At 47.2% G+C, this 13,587-nt stretch overlaps 1 protein-coding gene across 1 annotated transcript in view; it reads right to left on the bottom strand.

Moving 5' to 3' along the window:
* WDFY4 (WDFY family member 4) overlaps positions 1-13,587 on the bottom strand; it is a 265,260-nt gene that overhangs the window by 174,320 nt on the left and 77,353 nt on the right. The window contains exons 19-23 of the mRNA XM_063086948.1: positions 10,327-10,558; positions 9,076-9,221; positions 7,993-8,104; positions 7,082-7,272; positions 3,643-3,795 (exon numbers count right to left, since the gene is read on the bottom strand). Coding sequence (XP_062943018.1) covers positions 3,643-3,795; positions 7,082-7,272; positions 7,993-8,104; positions 9,076-9,221; positions 10,327-10,558 — 834 coding nt within the window. The remainder of the gene's footprint in view (positions 1-3,642; positions 3,796-7,081; positions 7,273-7,992; positions 8,105-9,075; positions 9,222-10,326; positions 10,559-13,587) is intronic.

Here is a 13,587-nt window from a genome sequence, read left to right on the forward strand (position 1 = left end):
CCTCCCTCACAGCTTCCTGCCCTCCCTCCCTCACAGCTTCCTGCCTCTCCCTCCCTCACAGCTTCCTGTCCTCCTTCCCTCACAGCTTCCTGCCTCTCCCTCCCTCACAGCTTCCTGTCCTCCCTCCCTCACAGCTTCCTGCCTCTCCCTCCCTCACAGCTTCCTGTCCTCCTTCCCTCACAGCTTCCTGCCTCTCCCTCCCTCACACCTTCCTGTCCCTCCCTCCCTCACAGCTTCCTGTCCCTCCCTCCCTCACAGCTTCCTGTCCCTCCCTCCCTCACAGCTTCCTGCCTCTCCTTCCCTCACAGCTTCCTGTCCCTCCCTCACAGCTTCTTGTCCCTCCCTCACAGCTTCCTGTCCCTCCCTCCCTCACAGCTTCCTGCCTCTCCCTCCCTCACAGCTTCCTGCCCTCCCTCCCTCACAGCTTCCTGTCCTCCCTCCCTCACAGCTTCCTGTCCTCCTTCCCTCACAGCTTCCTGCCTCTCCCTCCCTCACAGCTTCCTGTCCTCCTTCCCTCACAGCTTCCTGTCCCTCCCTCCCTCACAGCTTCCTGCCCTCCCTCCCTCACAGCTTCCTGTCCTCCCTCCCTCACAGCTTCCTGCCTCTCCCTCCCTCACAGCTTCCTGTCCTCCTTCCCTCACAGCTTCCTGCCTCTCCCTCCCTCACACCTTCCTGTCCCTCCCTCCCTCACAGCTTCCTGCCTCTCCCTCCCTCACAGCTTCCTGCCTCTCCTTCCCTCACAGCTTCCTGTCCCTCCCTCACAGCTTCCTGTCCCTCCCTCACAGCTTCCTGTCCCTCCCTCCCTCACAGCTTCCTGCCTCTCCCTCCCTCACAGCTTCCTGCCCTCCCTCCCTCACAGCTTCCTGTCCTCCCTCCCTCACAGCTTCCTGTCCTCCTTCCCTCACAGCTTCCTGTCCTCCTTCCCTCACAGCTTCCTGCCTCTCCCTCCCTCACAGCTTCCTGTCCTCCTTCCCTCACAGCTTCCTGTCCCTCCCTCCCTCACAGCTTCCTGCCTCTCCCTCCCTCACAGCTTCCTGTCCCTCCCTCCCTCACAGCTTCCTGTCCTCCCTCCCTCACAGCTTCCTGCCCCTCCCTCCCTCACAGCTTCCTGTCCCTCCCTCCCTCACAGCTTCCTGCCTCTCCCTCCCTCACAGCTTCCTGCCTCTCCCTCCCTCACAGCTTCCTGTCCCTCCCTCCCTCACAGCTTCCTGTCCCTCCCTCCCTCACAGCTTCCTGTCCCTCCCTCCCTCCCAGCTTCCTGTCCCTCCCTCCCTCCCAGCTTCCTGTCCCTCCCTCCCTCCCAGCTTCCTGCCCTCCCTCCCTCACGGCTTCCTGCCCTCCTTCCCTCACGGCTTCCTGTCCTCCTCCCTCACGGCTTCCTGTCCTCCTTCCCTCACGGCTTCCTGTCCTCCTTCCCTCACGGCTTCCTGCCTCTCCCTCCTTCACGGCTTCCTGCCTCTCCCTCCTTCACGGCTTCCTGTCCTCCTTCCCTCACGGCTTCCTGTCCCTCCCTCCCTCCCTCACGGCTTCCTGTCCCTCCCTCCCTCCCTCACGGCTTCCTGTCCCTCCCTCCCTCCCTCACGGCTTCCTGTCCCTCCCTCCCTCCCTCACGGCTTCCTGTCCCTCCCTCCCTCCCTCACGGCTTCCTGTCCCTCCCTCCCTCCCTCACGGCTTCCTGTCCCTCCCTCCCTCCCTCACGGCTTCCTGTCCCTCCCTCCCTCCCTCACGGCTTCCTGTCCCTCCCTCCCTCCCTCACGGCTTCCTGTCCCTCCCTCCCTCCCTCACGGCTTCCTGCCCCTCCCTCCCTCCCTCACGGCTTCCTGCCCCTCCCTCCCTCCCTCACGGCTTCCTGTCCCTCCCTGCCTCACACCAGTCATAATGGATCTCACCCCTTCTCCTGTGACCCACTCTCTTGTTTGTAAACCCTCCATCTCTTTTCAGGACTTCTTCCATCAATAGTTACTTCTCCCACTAGTATTTTAACTGCCCCATTTTTATTGCCTTTTCCCCTTCAGCCTAAAATCAGACCTAAGCATCTCCTGTCTTAAAATACAAACCCCCAAATTCTGAAACTCCCCTCTAGTTTCTTCTTCAGAAGTCCACTGACTGTCTCTACTTCCAGCCTCCTCGCCACTCTCCACCTCACCTCGGAGTGGCTTCTGACCCCACTACTTACTTTTCTGTAGGCCTGCCAGTGACCTCCAATTGCCAAAGACGATGCACACATTCCTGCCCTTACTCTACTCGAGGTGAGCAGAGCGTAACATTTGGGGAAATTTTTTTTCCTTTTGAAATTCTGTCCTCTCGATCTTTAAATTTTATTTTATTTCATTTCATTTTGTTTTACTTTTGCTTTTTAGCATCTGGTTCTTATTGGTTGCTTATTTTCCTAAACTCAGCTTTCAAAGCACCAGGTCGCCTGATTCGAGGAGCAGACAGTCGGAGCATGCTGGATTCCTGCACGGGTGATTCCCGGAACCAGGCTGCCCGAGCATGTTCATAGCATCTTGGAAGGGGCAGCAGCTGCTGCAGTCGGGGCATGCTATGTTATGTAGTGGGCAGTATGGCCATTTATACACATTCTCTTTCCCATTGGGCATTGGGAGCCAACACTTCAGGTCTTGCTGGCTTCCTGCACAATCTTCTCATCCATCTTCATATCCAGGTCCTGGGCATTCATCCTGGCCTGGTTCCATAAGCTAATATCATATCTAGGATTTTTGTACCTACGTTTACGAATAAGATTAGGCTGCACTTTTTCATTTCCTGTACCTAAATATCCATTGATGGATGATTGGATAAGGAAATTGTGGCATTATATACACAATGGAATACTGCTCAGCCATAAAGAAGAATGAAATTCCACCTTTTGCAGCAACATGGATGAGACTGGAGAAAATTATTGTAAGTGAAACAACTTAGGTACAGAAAGAGAAATACTGCATGTTTTCACTCATAACTGGGAACTGAATCCATAAATAAACACATGAACAATAAAGAGAGACAGAAAGAAAGAAACAAACAATAATCACAGTAATACATTGAACTTTTAGATAACTAAAGGTGGAAAAGGGAGGGGAGGGGGCGGAGGGGGCTAATGAGGAATTGGTCAGCGGACTCAAATACTGTTCTAAACACCACACATTCTACACAATTATTGAAAATTAATATTGTACCCCACATGTATATATAATAAATAATCTAAAAAATTTTTTTTGATGAAAAAAGAATTAAAAAAAAAAAAACATTTGGAAACAGCAAAGTGCCATCCAAAGTACTGGAGATAATTTTTTTAAACCCTCGTGTGTATATGGTATTTCACAGTATTAAAATTCTTTCCCAGATGCTGTCTGGTTTAACTTCCATGACAACCTTCAAGGAAGGGACGATGGTTGCCATTTCACACGGAAGAGTGGGGCTCAGAGGGGTCAAGAGATTTCTCAAGGTCACATAGCACATAGGTTGCAGGATTTTATTACAAACCAGGGCCTCTGGGCTCCAAAGCTTTTGTGGTTTTCCCTGTCACTACCATCATGACTATTGAGGAATCCGACCTGCTGGGTTTAGAGGAAATTCCAGACTTTATTATATCTTACCATCACACACCACTCCTGAAGGGCTAAGGACTAGTCTCAGATTTACCTCAAAGTTGCAGAGAATGTGCTGGAAGATTCCAACATTGGTGATAGCAGATGACCTGAAGCCCCATTCTGCAGTGCCAGCAACTGAGAGGATCAGCTGAAAAATGCGATGGTTTAGGAAAGAGGTTTTCTTCCGCAGGAGAAATGCCATTATCTGAAAAGGTTAAAACACAAAGCAGTTTCCTCATCGTTCCCGCCTGCAACTTTGGTCAGTCCCGTCTGAAAACACTCTGCTCTCTGGCGCTGCCACCCTTCATTCCCAGGTTCTCAGAAGAAACACGCACCGACTTCTGTGGCCACTTCCCTGCCAGTGTCAGCTTTTCTGCACTTGTGGGACTTAACCTCTCACCAGGACCCCCTGCTTCTCCTCGAATCTCTTGCATGTTTCCAGAACGTCACTCTCTCCTGGTCTCCTCCCACATTCCTCAGTACGCTTTCTTGTTTTCTGTTACTGTATCCTTTCATGCATAACCATCCCATAAATGTGGCTGTATCCCCAGGATGCCACCACTCGCCCACAAGCCCAGATGTGCCACTCTGGGCCAGACCCTGGAAGCCAGCGCTGTGCAAGCCTCCATCTCAGCGTGGAGCCATTGGGGTCCCAGCAATAGGTTCAGTGGCCCACACCCGTCTCAGAGACTAAAAGATGTGCCCCTCCTAGACAGCGTCTTGCAAAGTGCCCCTGGGAAGCCTTGCTTGTAGTCAGCAAATACTCAAGTATCTTTTTAGACTGGTCTGGTCATTTTGTTGACATACCTGAAATCTGACCACTCATCCTTCCAGAACATTATTAGGAAGGATGAAAGTTGCTTGAGAAAAATCATACATGCAGGTTGACTGGTTTCATTAACAGTGTCAAATGACAAATTAGTACTGAGCTGAGACTGGCATCCAAGTAGGAAGCTGGTTTCCTCATCCCAAAGGCAGTAATTTCACCTCTTCTCCTCTCTCTCTCTCTCTTCCCCTCCACTGCCTGACTTTGTACTCTGCTGAGAAGACAGAACCAGACACGAACACTCACCTTCCCACCACCAAATCCACAAACGCCTGTGCTGGGCCTCCCCATCACAGCCAGGGTCTCCCGTCCACCCGCTGTCTGGATCCCACCCCTCAGATTCTCAAGGACATTTCTCCCTTAGCCTCATCTCTCTCTCTCTCTCAGATCATTTCCTTCTATGCACAGATATGCTCTAGTATTTCTTGTCTTATAAATAACCCATCCTTGATCCTTAATCCCTCTAGTTCTGACCCCACTACTCCTCTTCATGGGCAAACTTCTAGAAAGCATTGTCAGCACACTGTGGTTCCATGCCTTCCTGTCACATCCTCTGTCACCCCACATCAGCTGGCTGCTGCCTCCACCTGTCCACCTGCCTGAGAAAGGTCACCAATGACTTCCAGGTGGCCAAATTTAATGGAGACATCTCTGTCCTTAGTTTAAGTCATTATTTATCAGCATGTAGCATTGTTTAACTGCACCTGCCTTCTCAAAACACTTTCTTTTTTTTAATTCTTTAGCAAAACTTCCTCCAGTTTCTCTTCCCTCTTTCTTCTCAGTCTCCCTTGTTGGGTCTGGTCGTGCTTCCAGCCTCCCTGTGGTTAGCTCCTCGGTGCTTTCTCTCCGCCTCCTTCCCTCCCTAGCCCTTCTCTTTGGCCGTTTCATCCACTTCCTTGAATGAAATAGCACCAGCATGATGTAGGTGACGCTCACACTTTACCTCCAGCCCAGCTTGCCCCTCTGAGGTCCAGAGCCATCTATCCCACTTGATATTTGACTATGATGTCACACAGACATTCCAATGGAGCATGTCCCAGTGTCTTCCTCCCTCCTGTCTGCCACTCTCTGGGCACACGGCCCTGCCTGCTCTCCCATGCTGTCTGCCCATCTTGCTCACAGACCCCAAGTCTCTCTGGGTCAAGAGTCCACGATGGATTCTATTTCCCTGTTCAAATCTCACTCTTCTGACCCGTCTTCTACTCTGGTGTCATGAGTCATTCTAAAGCATCAGTCATTCCATGTCCCTGATCCAAGCCTTCCTGTGATTGCCTGTCACCTCTGAGATAGGAGCCACACTCCATGGAGTGGCAGAGTTGTACCCCGCCTCCCCCACTCTGGCCTGCCATGCACTGCTCCACAACTGTCCAGATTCCACAAGCGTTCTTGCTGTTAATCTGGAACACTGTCCTCCTTCACCATGCTAAGAACATGCGCCCTATCAAGCTCGGCTGGTGTCACCTTGTCTGAGAAGAGGGTGATAAGTCAGTTTGATAGAAATAACAGATAGAAAAGTATCATGATTCTCACATATCTAATCAGGAAACCAACAGGTGAATACAGAGTAAAACCTAAACAATGATTAAATTTGCTCTTGAGCAGGCTGTTTAACAGAGCAGCCTTGTTTTCATTCACTAATTCATTCCACGAATCCTTACGGAGCTCCATCATCTGCCTCGTGCTCTTAGGGTGCAGCTGTGAACAGGAAAGGCATGTCCTGCCTTGTGGAGCAGGTGTCTCGGGGTGAGGCTCACCACAAACATGCTAACAAATAAAGGGACATCACGCCAATTGGGCATGCAAGTCACAAAGAAACACAAGGCCAGCAAAGGTGTCTAGAAAGGGAGGCAGGAGAATGGGGGTTCTGTTTTATAAAGAGAGGGCAAAAAAGGCAAAAAATAAAATAATCTTATTTCTTTACTCAAACCTGCCATCCCACCTCTCCTACCACTACCCCATTCCCTGAAGATATAAATATTGGAAATGTTTCTTTTTTAAACCAGAAAAGAGTTTTACAATTTCCTCCTTCTGCCTTCATGTTAAAGGTACAATAAAATTCTGAATCTGATGGGTTCTTTACTCAAACGAAGTGCTTGGGAGTCTTCATCTCATGAGAATAGCATTTTTCTGTCCACTGTATTAGACAGTAAGTTCTATGAAGACAGGGACTAAACCCATGTTGTCTGCCTTGTATTCCTGGTGCCCGGCACACCACCTGGTCCTGGGAGGTTTTCAATTGAGGGTAGTCGAGGAAATGGATCCCATCCACAGCCTACCCCTTCCTGAAAAACTCAGCCAACCCAGTTCCCCGCCCCCCTGATCGCCTTCCTTCTTGATGGAGCTCTCCCTGACTCCCCTACCCACACGTGATGCCAGCCACGCTTTCACTGCCGAGCACTCATTGAGATCACCCTGTGCCAGGCCCTGCACTTGGTTGTGAGGAGACAGCAATGAGCCAGGATCGTTCCAGCTCTCTAAGAAGCTCAGCATTTCCAGAAGGACAGCTGGGTAATCATCAAGTCACAGAGAGATGCTGGGTTCAGGCCCCTGGGACTTTTGGATTTCCTTCTCAGGAAGTCACCTGGAAAGAACGCCACTGGAGCAACCTCCTCAGGGACGACAGCCCTTTGGGGAGTCCCAGGCTCAGGTTGGAGGTTGGGATTACCTGGTACCCACTGATGTGCTGCATCAGGCGGCCACACATGGCATTGCTGGTCAGAACTGAGTGCAGGACTTTCACAGCCGCATACATAGTGTGATCATCTGTTGCTAAGGATATGAGGCCCAAGAGGATGGCAGGCCCGCCAATGAAGTCCAGGCTGCTGGCAGCAGGGCTGGAGTGGAACACCCTTACCCCTGCACAGGACAAAGGGGGCATTTCATTAGTATGTCACAGCTTCACTGCAATGGAAAATCCCCCAGTAGCATACGAGGGCACATGAGCAGCCAGTGCCACTTCCCCTCACAGTCAGAGGGGCCTGTGCACCTAAGACAGGCTGGGAGGAAAAGCAGGAGGCTCTGAAAGTCTTAGGTGGCTGCACTGAGTCCTTTCTGGGTCACAAAAAGGCTGAACCAGCCCAGAGCATTTCAGATCGCCGCCGTCTGTCTTGAGTCCAGAGTGCTGGATAAGCCAGACCCCTCTGAGCCTCAGTTTCCTGGTTGCTCTGACAATCTCTGGCTCTCGCCTGCCCTCAAGGTCCTGATGGGGTGGGCCCTTCTACCGACTTGCTACCTAGCTGTTACCCTTGCATGGCGACCAGCCGTTTTCACTCAGACAACCACAACATTGCCTCTGAGTAGGGCCCCCGTCCCCACTAGGCAGGCTCCTGTGGTGCACAGACGCCAGCCTAGTTAGTAGCTGAGTCCTCTCCCGATTGTCGGATGCAGCAGGTGAACTAATCGCTATGCTCTCTGGGAGGCTGACTCTCTGCTGCGGTTTACTCCCAGCTCTGGCCCTCGCTATCCCAGCTCCCCAACATGCTCCCTCCTGCCTGCCGCTGCGGAACCCCAGGGTGCACAAGCACCCACAGCAAAGCCCTTCTTCCTAAAGAGCAGTAAAGGTGGTGCCTGATGTACCTAACTGGCCCACAGCAACAGCTCCAATGGTCCGAAGAGAACCGGAGAGGTGGCCAGCACAGTTTCTTAGCAGGAACACAGGCATGGCATTGTCACGGGAGGAAATGTTCATCTAGAGAAATCAGCAACAGTTAGTCCTAAGAAACTCCTGGAAAAGAAGAGGCATTGCTCATGAGCTCTTGGAGGCAGGCGCCCCAAGGCATGGACCAGTGCTGGTATTCCACAAGCAATGATCTTTGAATGAATCATAACTGAACCAATGTCAGGGAACTGAAGCCAAAATTCAGGTTCACATGTCCTGCCCCCTGGGCTGGGCTTAACTGTAAGTGAGCAGCTTCAGTGGTACAATCTGTGCCAGCAGTGGCCCCAGGCTCACAGTGAGGAGCCAGGTGGAACAGCACTACTCAGGGGACAGCGGTCACCCTCTCTGTCTAGGCTTGTCCTGTAGCAGCTTCAGAGGGGCAGGAAGACAGGAATCTTGGTCTCCTCCATTAGAAAGTGCATTGCTGGTAAGGACAGCGTTGGTGCTCAACGGGACCATGGGGGTTCCTGACCCCCTGTACCCTAGAGGGGCTCCATGAGAGTACAGAGAGTATAAAGAAATCAGCCAAAATTCATGAGCACTAAGCAAAAGAAATCATTATGCAGGAATTAGGAAGTAGTAAATCTAAATCACGTAAAAACATGTCTACTTGTTGTTTTGCAGGTTTACTATTCTTAAGAAAAAAATCACTGTAGAAGAATATTTCGCAGTGCTGGTGGGTCAGGAGTGCCCAGACAGAGGGAAGCTCAACAGAGCTTTCAGTGTCGCAAAGGTGTAGAACACATCCCACCTGTTCTTGCTCTACCGTGAACGTGCCACTTTCTTCTCCGGGCATTTACAAACAAAAGGTTTAGTCTCAGGGAATGCTAATGGGCAGGGAGGCATAGGATATTTTGACAAATGAAGTGGACAGCAGGTGTGTGTGTGTGTCCACCTACATGTGCAAACATGAATCAGTGTGTATTTAGGCACCAAAAGCTGAAGCAAGCCACAAGATCAAGACTGCAGCAGGGAGCAGCAAGGGGAGTTAGAAGCCGCACCTCCTTGGCAATCAGACGGCTGTCCACCTCACTGTAAGCTCTCCTGAGGTCTGCTATCCTGGTGACAGAGGAACTGGCTATGTGAAGCCCAAAGGAAATCTTTTCCTCTGCAACGAGGGGTGTCGCTTCACTCTCTGGGTCTTCTCCTGTAACAACACATCTTTAATTATTTCTAGTCTCAGTTTGCAGGAAAAGAAATTAATCTGCAGATGAGTAAACATATACTACCACACAGCAAAGTAATCATCGAGAGGATGTTTGTATGGTGTTAGGTTGCATGTTTTTGCATGTTCTATGTTTGTATGTCACATGTTTAGTCCTCACCTGTGCTTCTCTGATGCTTATAGAAAACTGTGGAGAAATCTCCCAAGATTGACCCTACTAAAATAGACTCATTCAAGGTGTGAAATTATCAGAGCTTGAAACATCTATCAAGTATATAACCTCACTCCCCACAACCAAGATGGTAAATGACAGGAGAGCTGAGATATAAAAATGGAAATAGGCCAGGCAGAGAAGTCCAAGATTTTCAATGAGCTACACAGCCATGGTGAACATCCCACGTGGAATTAGCATGCTGGTCCCCAAGTCAACAAGGGCCAGTGTGCTACTAAAGGAGCGTGGCATGAATACAAAATGAAACTTTGGCCCCAGACCTGACCTTGTTCCATTGCCCCAGCCAGTGCCATTGCCATAGGAAATGAAGTTCAGAGAAGACATGGGCCTGGAGGCAGAAACACTCAGCTACAGTCAGTCGCCCTTCACCATCTGCAAGGCCTCATACACAGATTCATTTGTCATTCTTCCCAGAGGGGAGCTGACCCTCTTGACTTCACAGAGCACAGAGAGCAATGCACCTTGCTTGAGCAGCCAACAATCAATACTGAAAATGTGGATGTTTTGTCTGCCTGTTTAATAATTGAAGACAACACTACACTTTAGTTAAAAAGCTTCTTCATTAAAAGGAGTGTAACTTATTTATCTCATTCTCTTCTCTCTTTCTTTGCTGATGATATTACTCGCTCATCCTCCTCCATTAGGTGCTTCAGGGCTGAAATCTAAAGGATATTGTCATTTCCTTTTCTGTAACACTTTCTGTTGGGTTGTAAATATATAATAATACAATTACAGAGGTCTTCTCTAATGACTGACCTGTGCTGAGTTTATTCTTTATAAATACGCTATAAATAACTGGATGTCCATTTAAAAACTACTATCAGCAAGAACATTATAAATCAAAACACTCTATACCTCGAGCATGCACAGCTTGGAAGTTGCCACAGTATCTTGGGCCAAGTTTGTTCATAACTTCCAGAGTTTCCACTGAAATGGCTTCTTCAAAGAGGTATGTGGGGCCAAGACGCCAGATTAACGATGACTTTTGTTTCCAAACTCGAGGGGTAGCAATATATCCGTAAACATCCACAAATGAAGATGGATCCATTGAAAGGAAAGGTCCTGGTAGGGCCTGAATGTACAGCATCTGTTAAAACAAAACGTACGGGAAGAGCGAGTGCTGCTTAACCTCAGAATTAAATAAACACAAAGTGATAGAACATGGTTTGCCTTATTCTCATCTCAAAATAAAATTTTATCTAAAAAATCAAAAATGTAACTCAACTGTGAGAAGTATGAAGCAAAACAACTTATCAAGTGCTGGTGAAAGTAAACTGACACTTTGTGTTTGGAAATATGGGAGAAAATCTACAAGATCCAGGGCGAGGTAGAAAGTTCTCAGCCTTGATACCAAAAGCATGAGCCATAAAAGGAATAATTTATGAATTATACTACATCAAAAATAAAAACTTTTGCCCATGTGAAAGACGATGAAAAGGTAAGCTAGAGACTAGGAGAAATTATTTGCAAGTCATGTATCCAACAAAGGACTAGTAACTAGAATGCACTTTAAAAGCAAACAAATAAACAAACAAAAAACCTTGAAACAACAGTTAAAAAAACAAACAATGCAATTAGAAAATGGGCAAAAGACATGAATGGACATCATTGAAGCGGATATACAGATGGCAAATAAGCATATGAGAAGATGTTCAATCTCATTAGCCATCTAGGAAATACAAATTAAAAACAGTGAGATACCACTACACAACTGTCAGAACAACTAGTATAAAAAAAGTGACAACACTAAATGAAAAGAAATGGAATCACTCATTCACTGCTGGTGGGAATGTCAAACAGTACAGTCATTCTGGAAAACAGTTTAGCAGTTTCTTGTAAAACTAAACATGCAATTACCACAAGACCTAGCAATTGGACTCTTAGGAATTTATCCCAGAAAAAATGAAGACTTCAATTTACACAAAAAACCTGTGCACAAATGTTCATAGCAGCTTTGTGATAGCCCAAAATTGGAAACATCCCAGATGTCCTGCAGTGGGTAAATGATGAAACAAACCATGATACATCCATACTGTGGAATACTACTCAGCAATAAAAAAGAATGAACTCTTCACACATGCAACAACTTGAACAAATTTTCAGGGAATTATGCTGAGTTAAAAAGCCAATCCTAAAAGATCAATTACTGTATGATTCTGTATATAACATCCTTGAAATGCCAAAATTTTAGATTAGTAGTTGCAGGGTTTGGGACAGGGATGGGGAAAGGGATCACAGGTGAGAGGTGAGGTTAGCTATAAAAGAGCAAAACACAATATTCTTGTGGTGATGGGACTTTTCCTATCTTGACTGATGGTGGATAAATGAACCTACACATGCAATAATAAAGTATAGAACTAAATACACACAAGTGCACACACACAAACACACACACACAACTGTAAGGAAAACTAGGGAACTCTGAACAAGTCAGCAGATAGTATCAATGTTAATATCTGGATTGTGATATTGTTGTATAGTTTTACAAGATGTTACCATTGAGGGAAACTGGGTAAATGGTGCACAAGATTTCTATTCTTTCTTACAGCTAAATTTTAATCTACAATTATTTTTAAAATTTCAATAAAATAAAAGAAAAATAGTCAATGGATTATCACAAATTTAAAAAGAGTAATAATTTCAAAGCCCATATTGATAAAAAAAAATTGAATAATGTGATGTTAAGTAAACTAAGCGATATACAAAATTTTCTTCACAGTGAGGCCACAACTATTTTTTTTTTAAAAAGGGAAAAAACTGAAAAAAACTGCAAAGCATGGTAAGACAGAAGTATTGGTAATATATCTTCTTTTCTCTATTTTCCAGTCTTTTCAAAATGTGTTTATGTTATCTTTATAATGACTATAAAGTCACTATATATTCAAATACATTTATATATATTTTATGAGAGCTTATATAATTTCAGAAATATTCTGTTTTTGCTCTACCAATTAAACGAGATTTTTCAAATAAAAATAAAGCAATTGTTTAGCCCCAGCCCTGCCAAGAGCCTGGTCTGCTGAGCTATCCGCCCCTGCCCTTCCTCCCGGGCACAGACTCCTCCTCTCTCCCCCACATGGAAGCTCTGTCCCACCCCTCCAACCACCTTGCCCCTTCCTCTCAAATCCCCAGTGTATCTCACTGCACCATTCAGGTTGACTTATAAACATCTGATGTCTCCAATTGTCCTCAAATTATTTTCCTCAATTCGGGCTTTAAAAAATACTTCCCACCTTCCCAAATTTACCTTACCTTGCCTTGGAAACAACAACAAAGGCTCAACATTTTGGAAAGAGTTGTTACACTGGGTTGTCTCCAAGCTAAGCTGAAGCTCTCCCATCTTAATCTTGCCCAACAGATGTTTGCATCAAAACACAGGCCTTTATGTTTATGCCAGTTAAATTTCACTTGCAGGTCCTGACCCAACTAGTTGAGATCATGCTGGGAAGTGAGCTCTGTCAGCCTTGGCCTTGGCTATTCTGAATGGTATTCCACACCACGTCCACCCTCCCTGCTGATTGCCTGGGTGTAGCTGGCCCTGTGGGGTCAGATGTTCACCCAAGCACCAATTCATCCAACCATGCTATCAGCCAGTCCACGTTCCTCCTGTGGTTGTAAATTCAGTTCAGTTCATCAAGTGTTATTGCACGCTCACTGTGCATCCGTCCCTGCACTAGGTTCAAGAACGGTACAAGCACCAATAAGACACCTCATGGTACATGAACTATTGCACAAAATATAAATGTGTTCTGCGAAAGAAGACAAAAACAAGCTGACTTGGTAATCATGCCTGAACAGATAAAAACAAAGACACAGCAGCCAGAAAAATGACAATGCATCCCATCCTGGCTAATGTGAATGATTACTGTGTCTTCCCCAGTGGTGAGTCTGGTCCTGCTCTGTGCCTCAAAGGGCTGGATAAAAGTTATTAAGATACATAGTCACCAGATTGACCCCCTTTCCGATAGCTCCCAACTCGAAGAGACCTTTCTCTATTTCTTTGAACACTCCCCAAAATCACCTAAAGTAAGCCCAAATTCTAACTCCTTATTAACCCAAGGATAAGGGCTTTCTTGCTACAAAAGCTGAATAACTCTAACTTCAGTTTTGTGCCAT

Source organism: Cynocephalus volans, chromosome 2, assembly GCF_027409185.1.
Source record: "Cynocephalus volans isolate mCynVol1 chromosome 2, mCynVol1.pri, whole genome shotgun sequence".
NCBI lineage: Eukaryota > Metazoa > Chordata > Mammalia > Dermoptera > Cynocephalidae > Cynocephalus > Cynocephalus volans.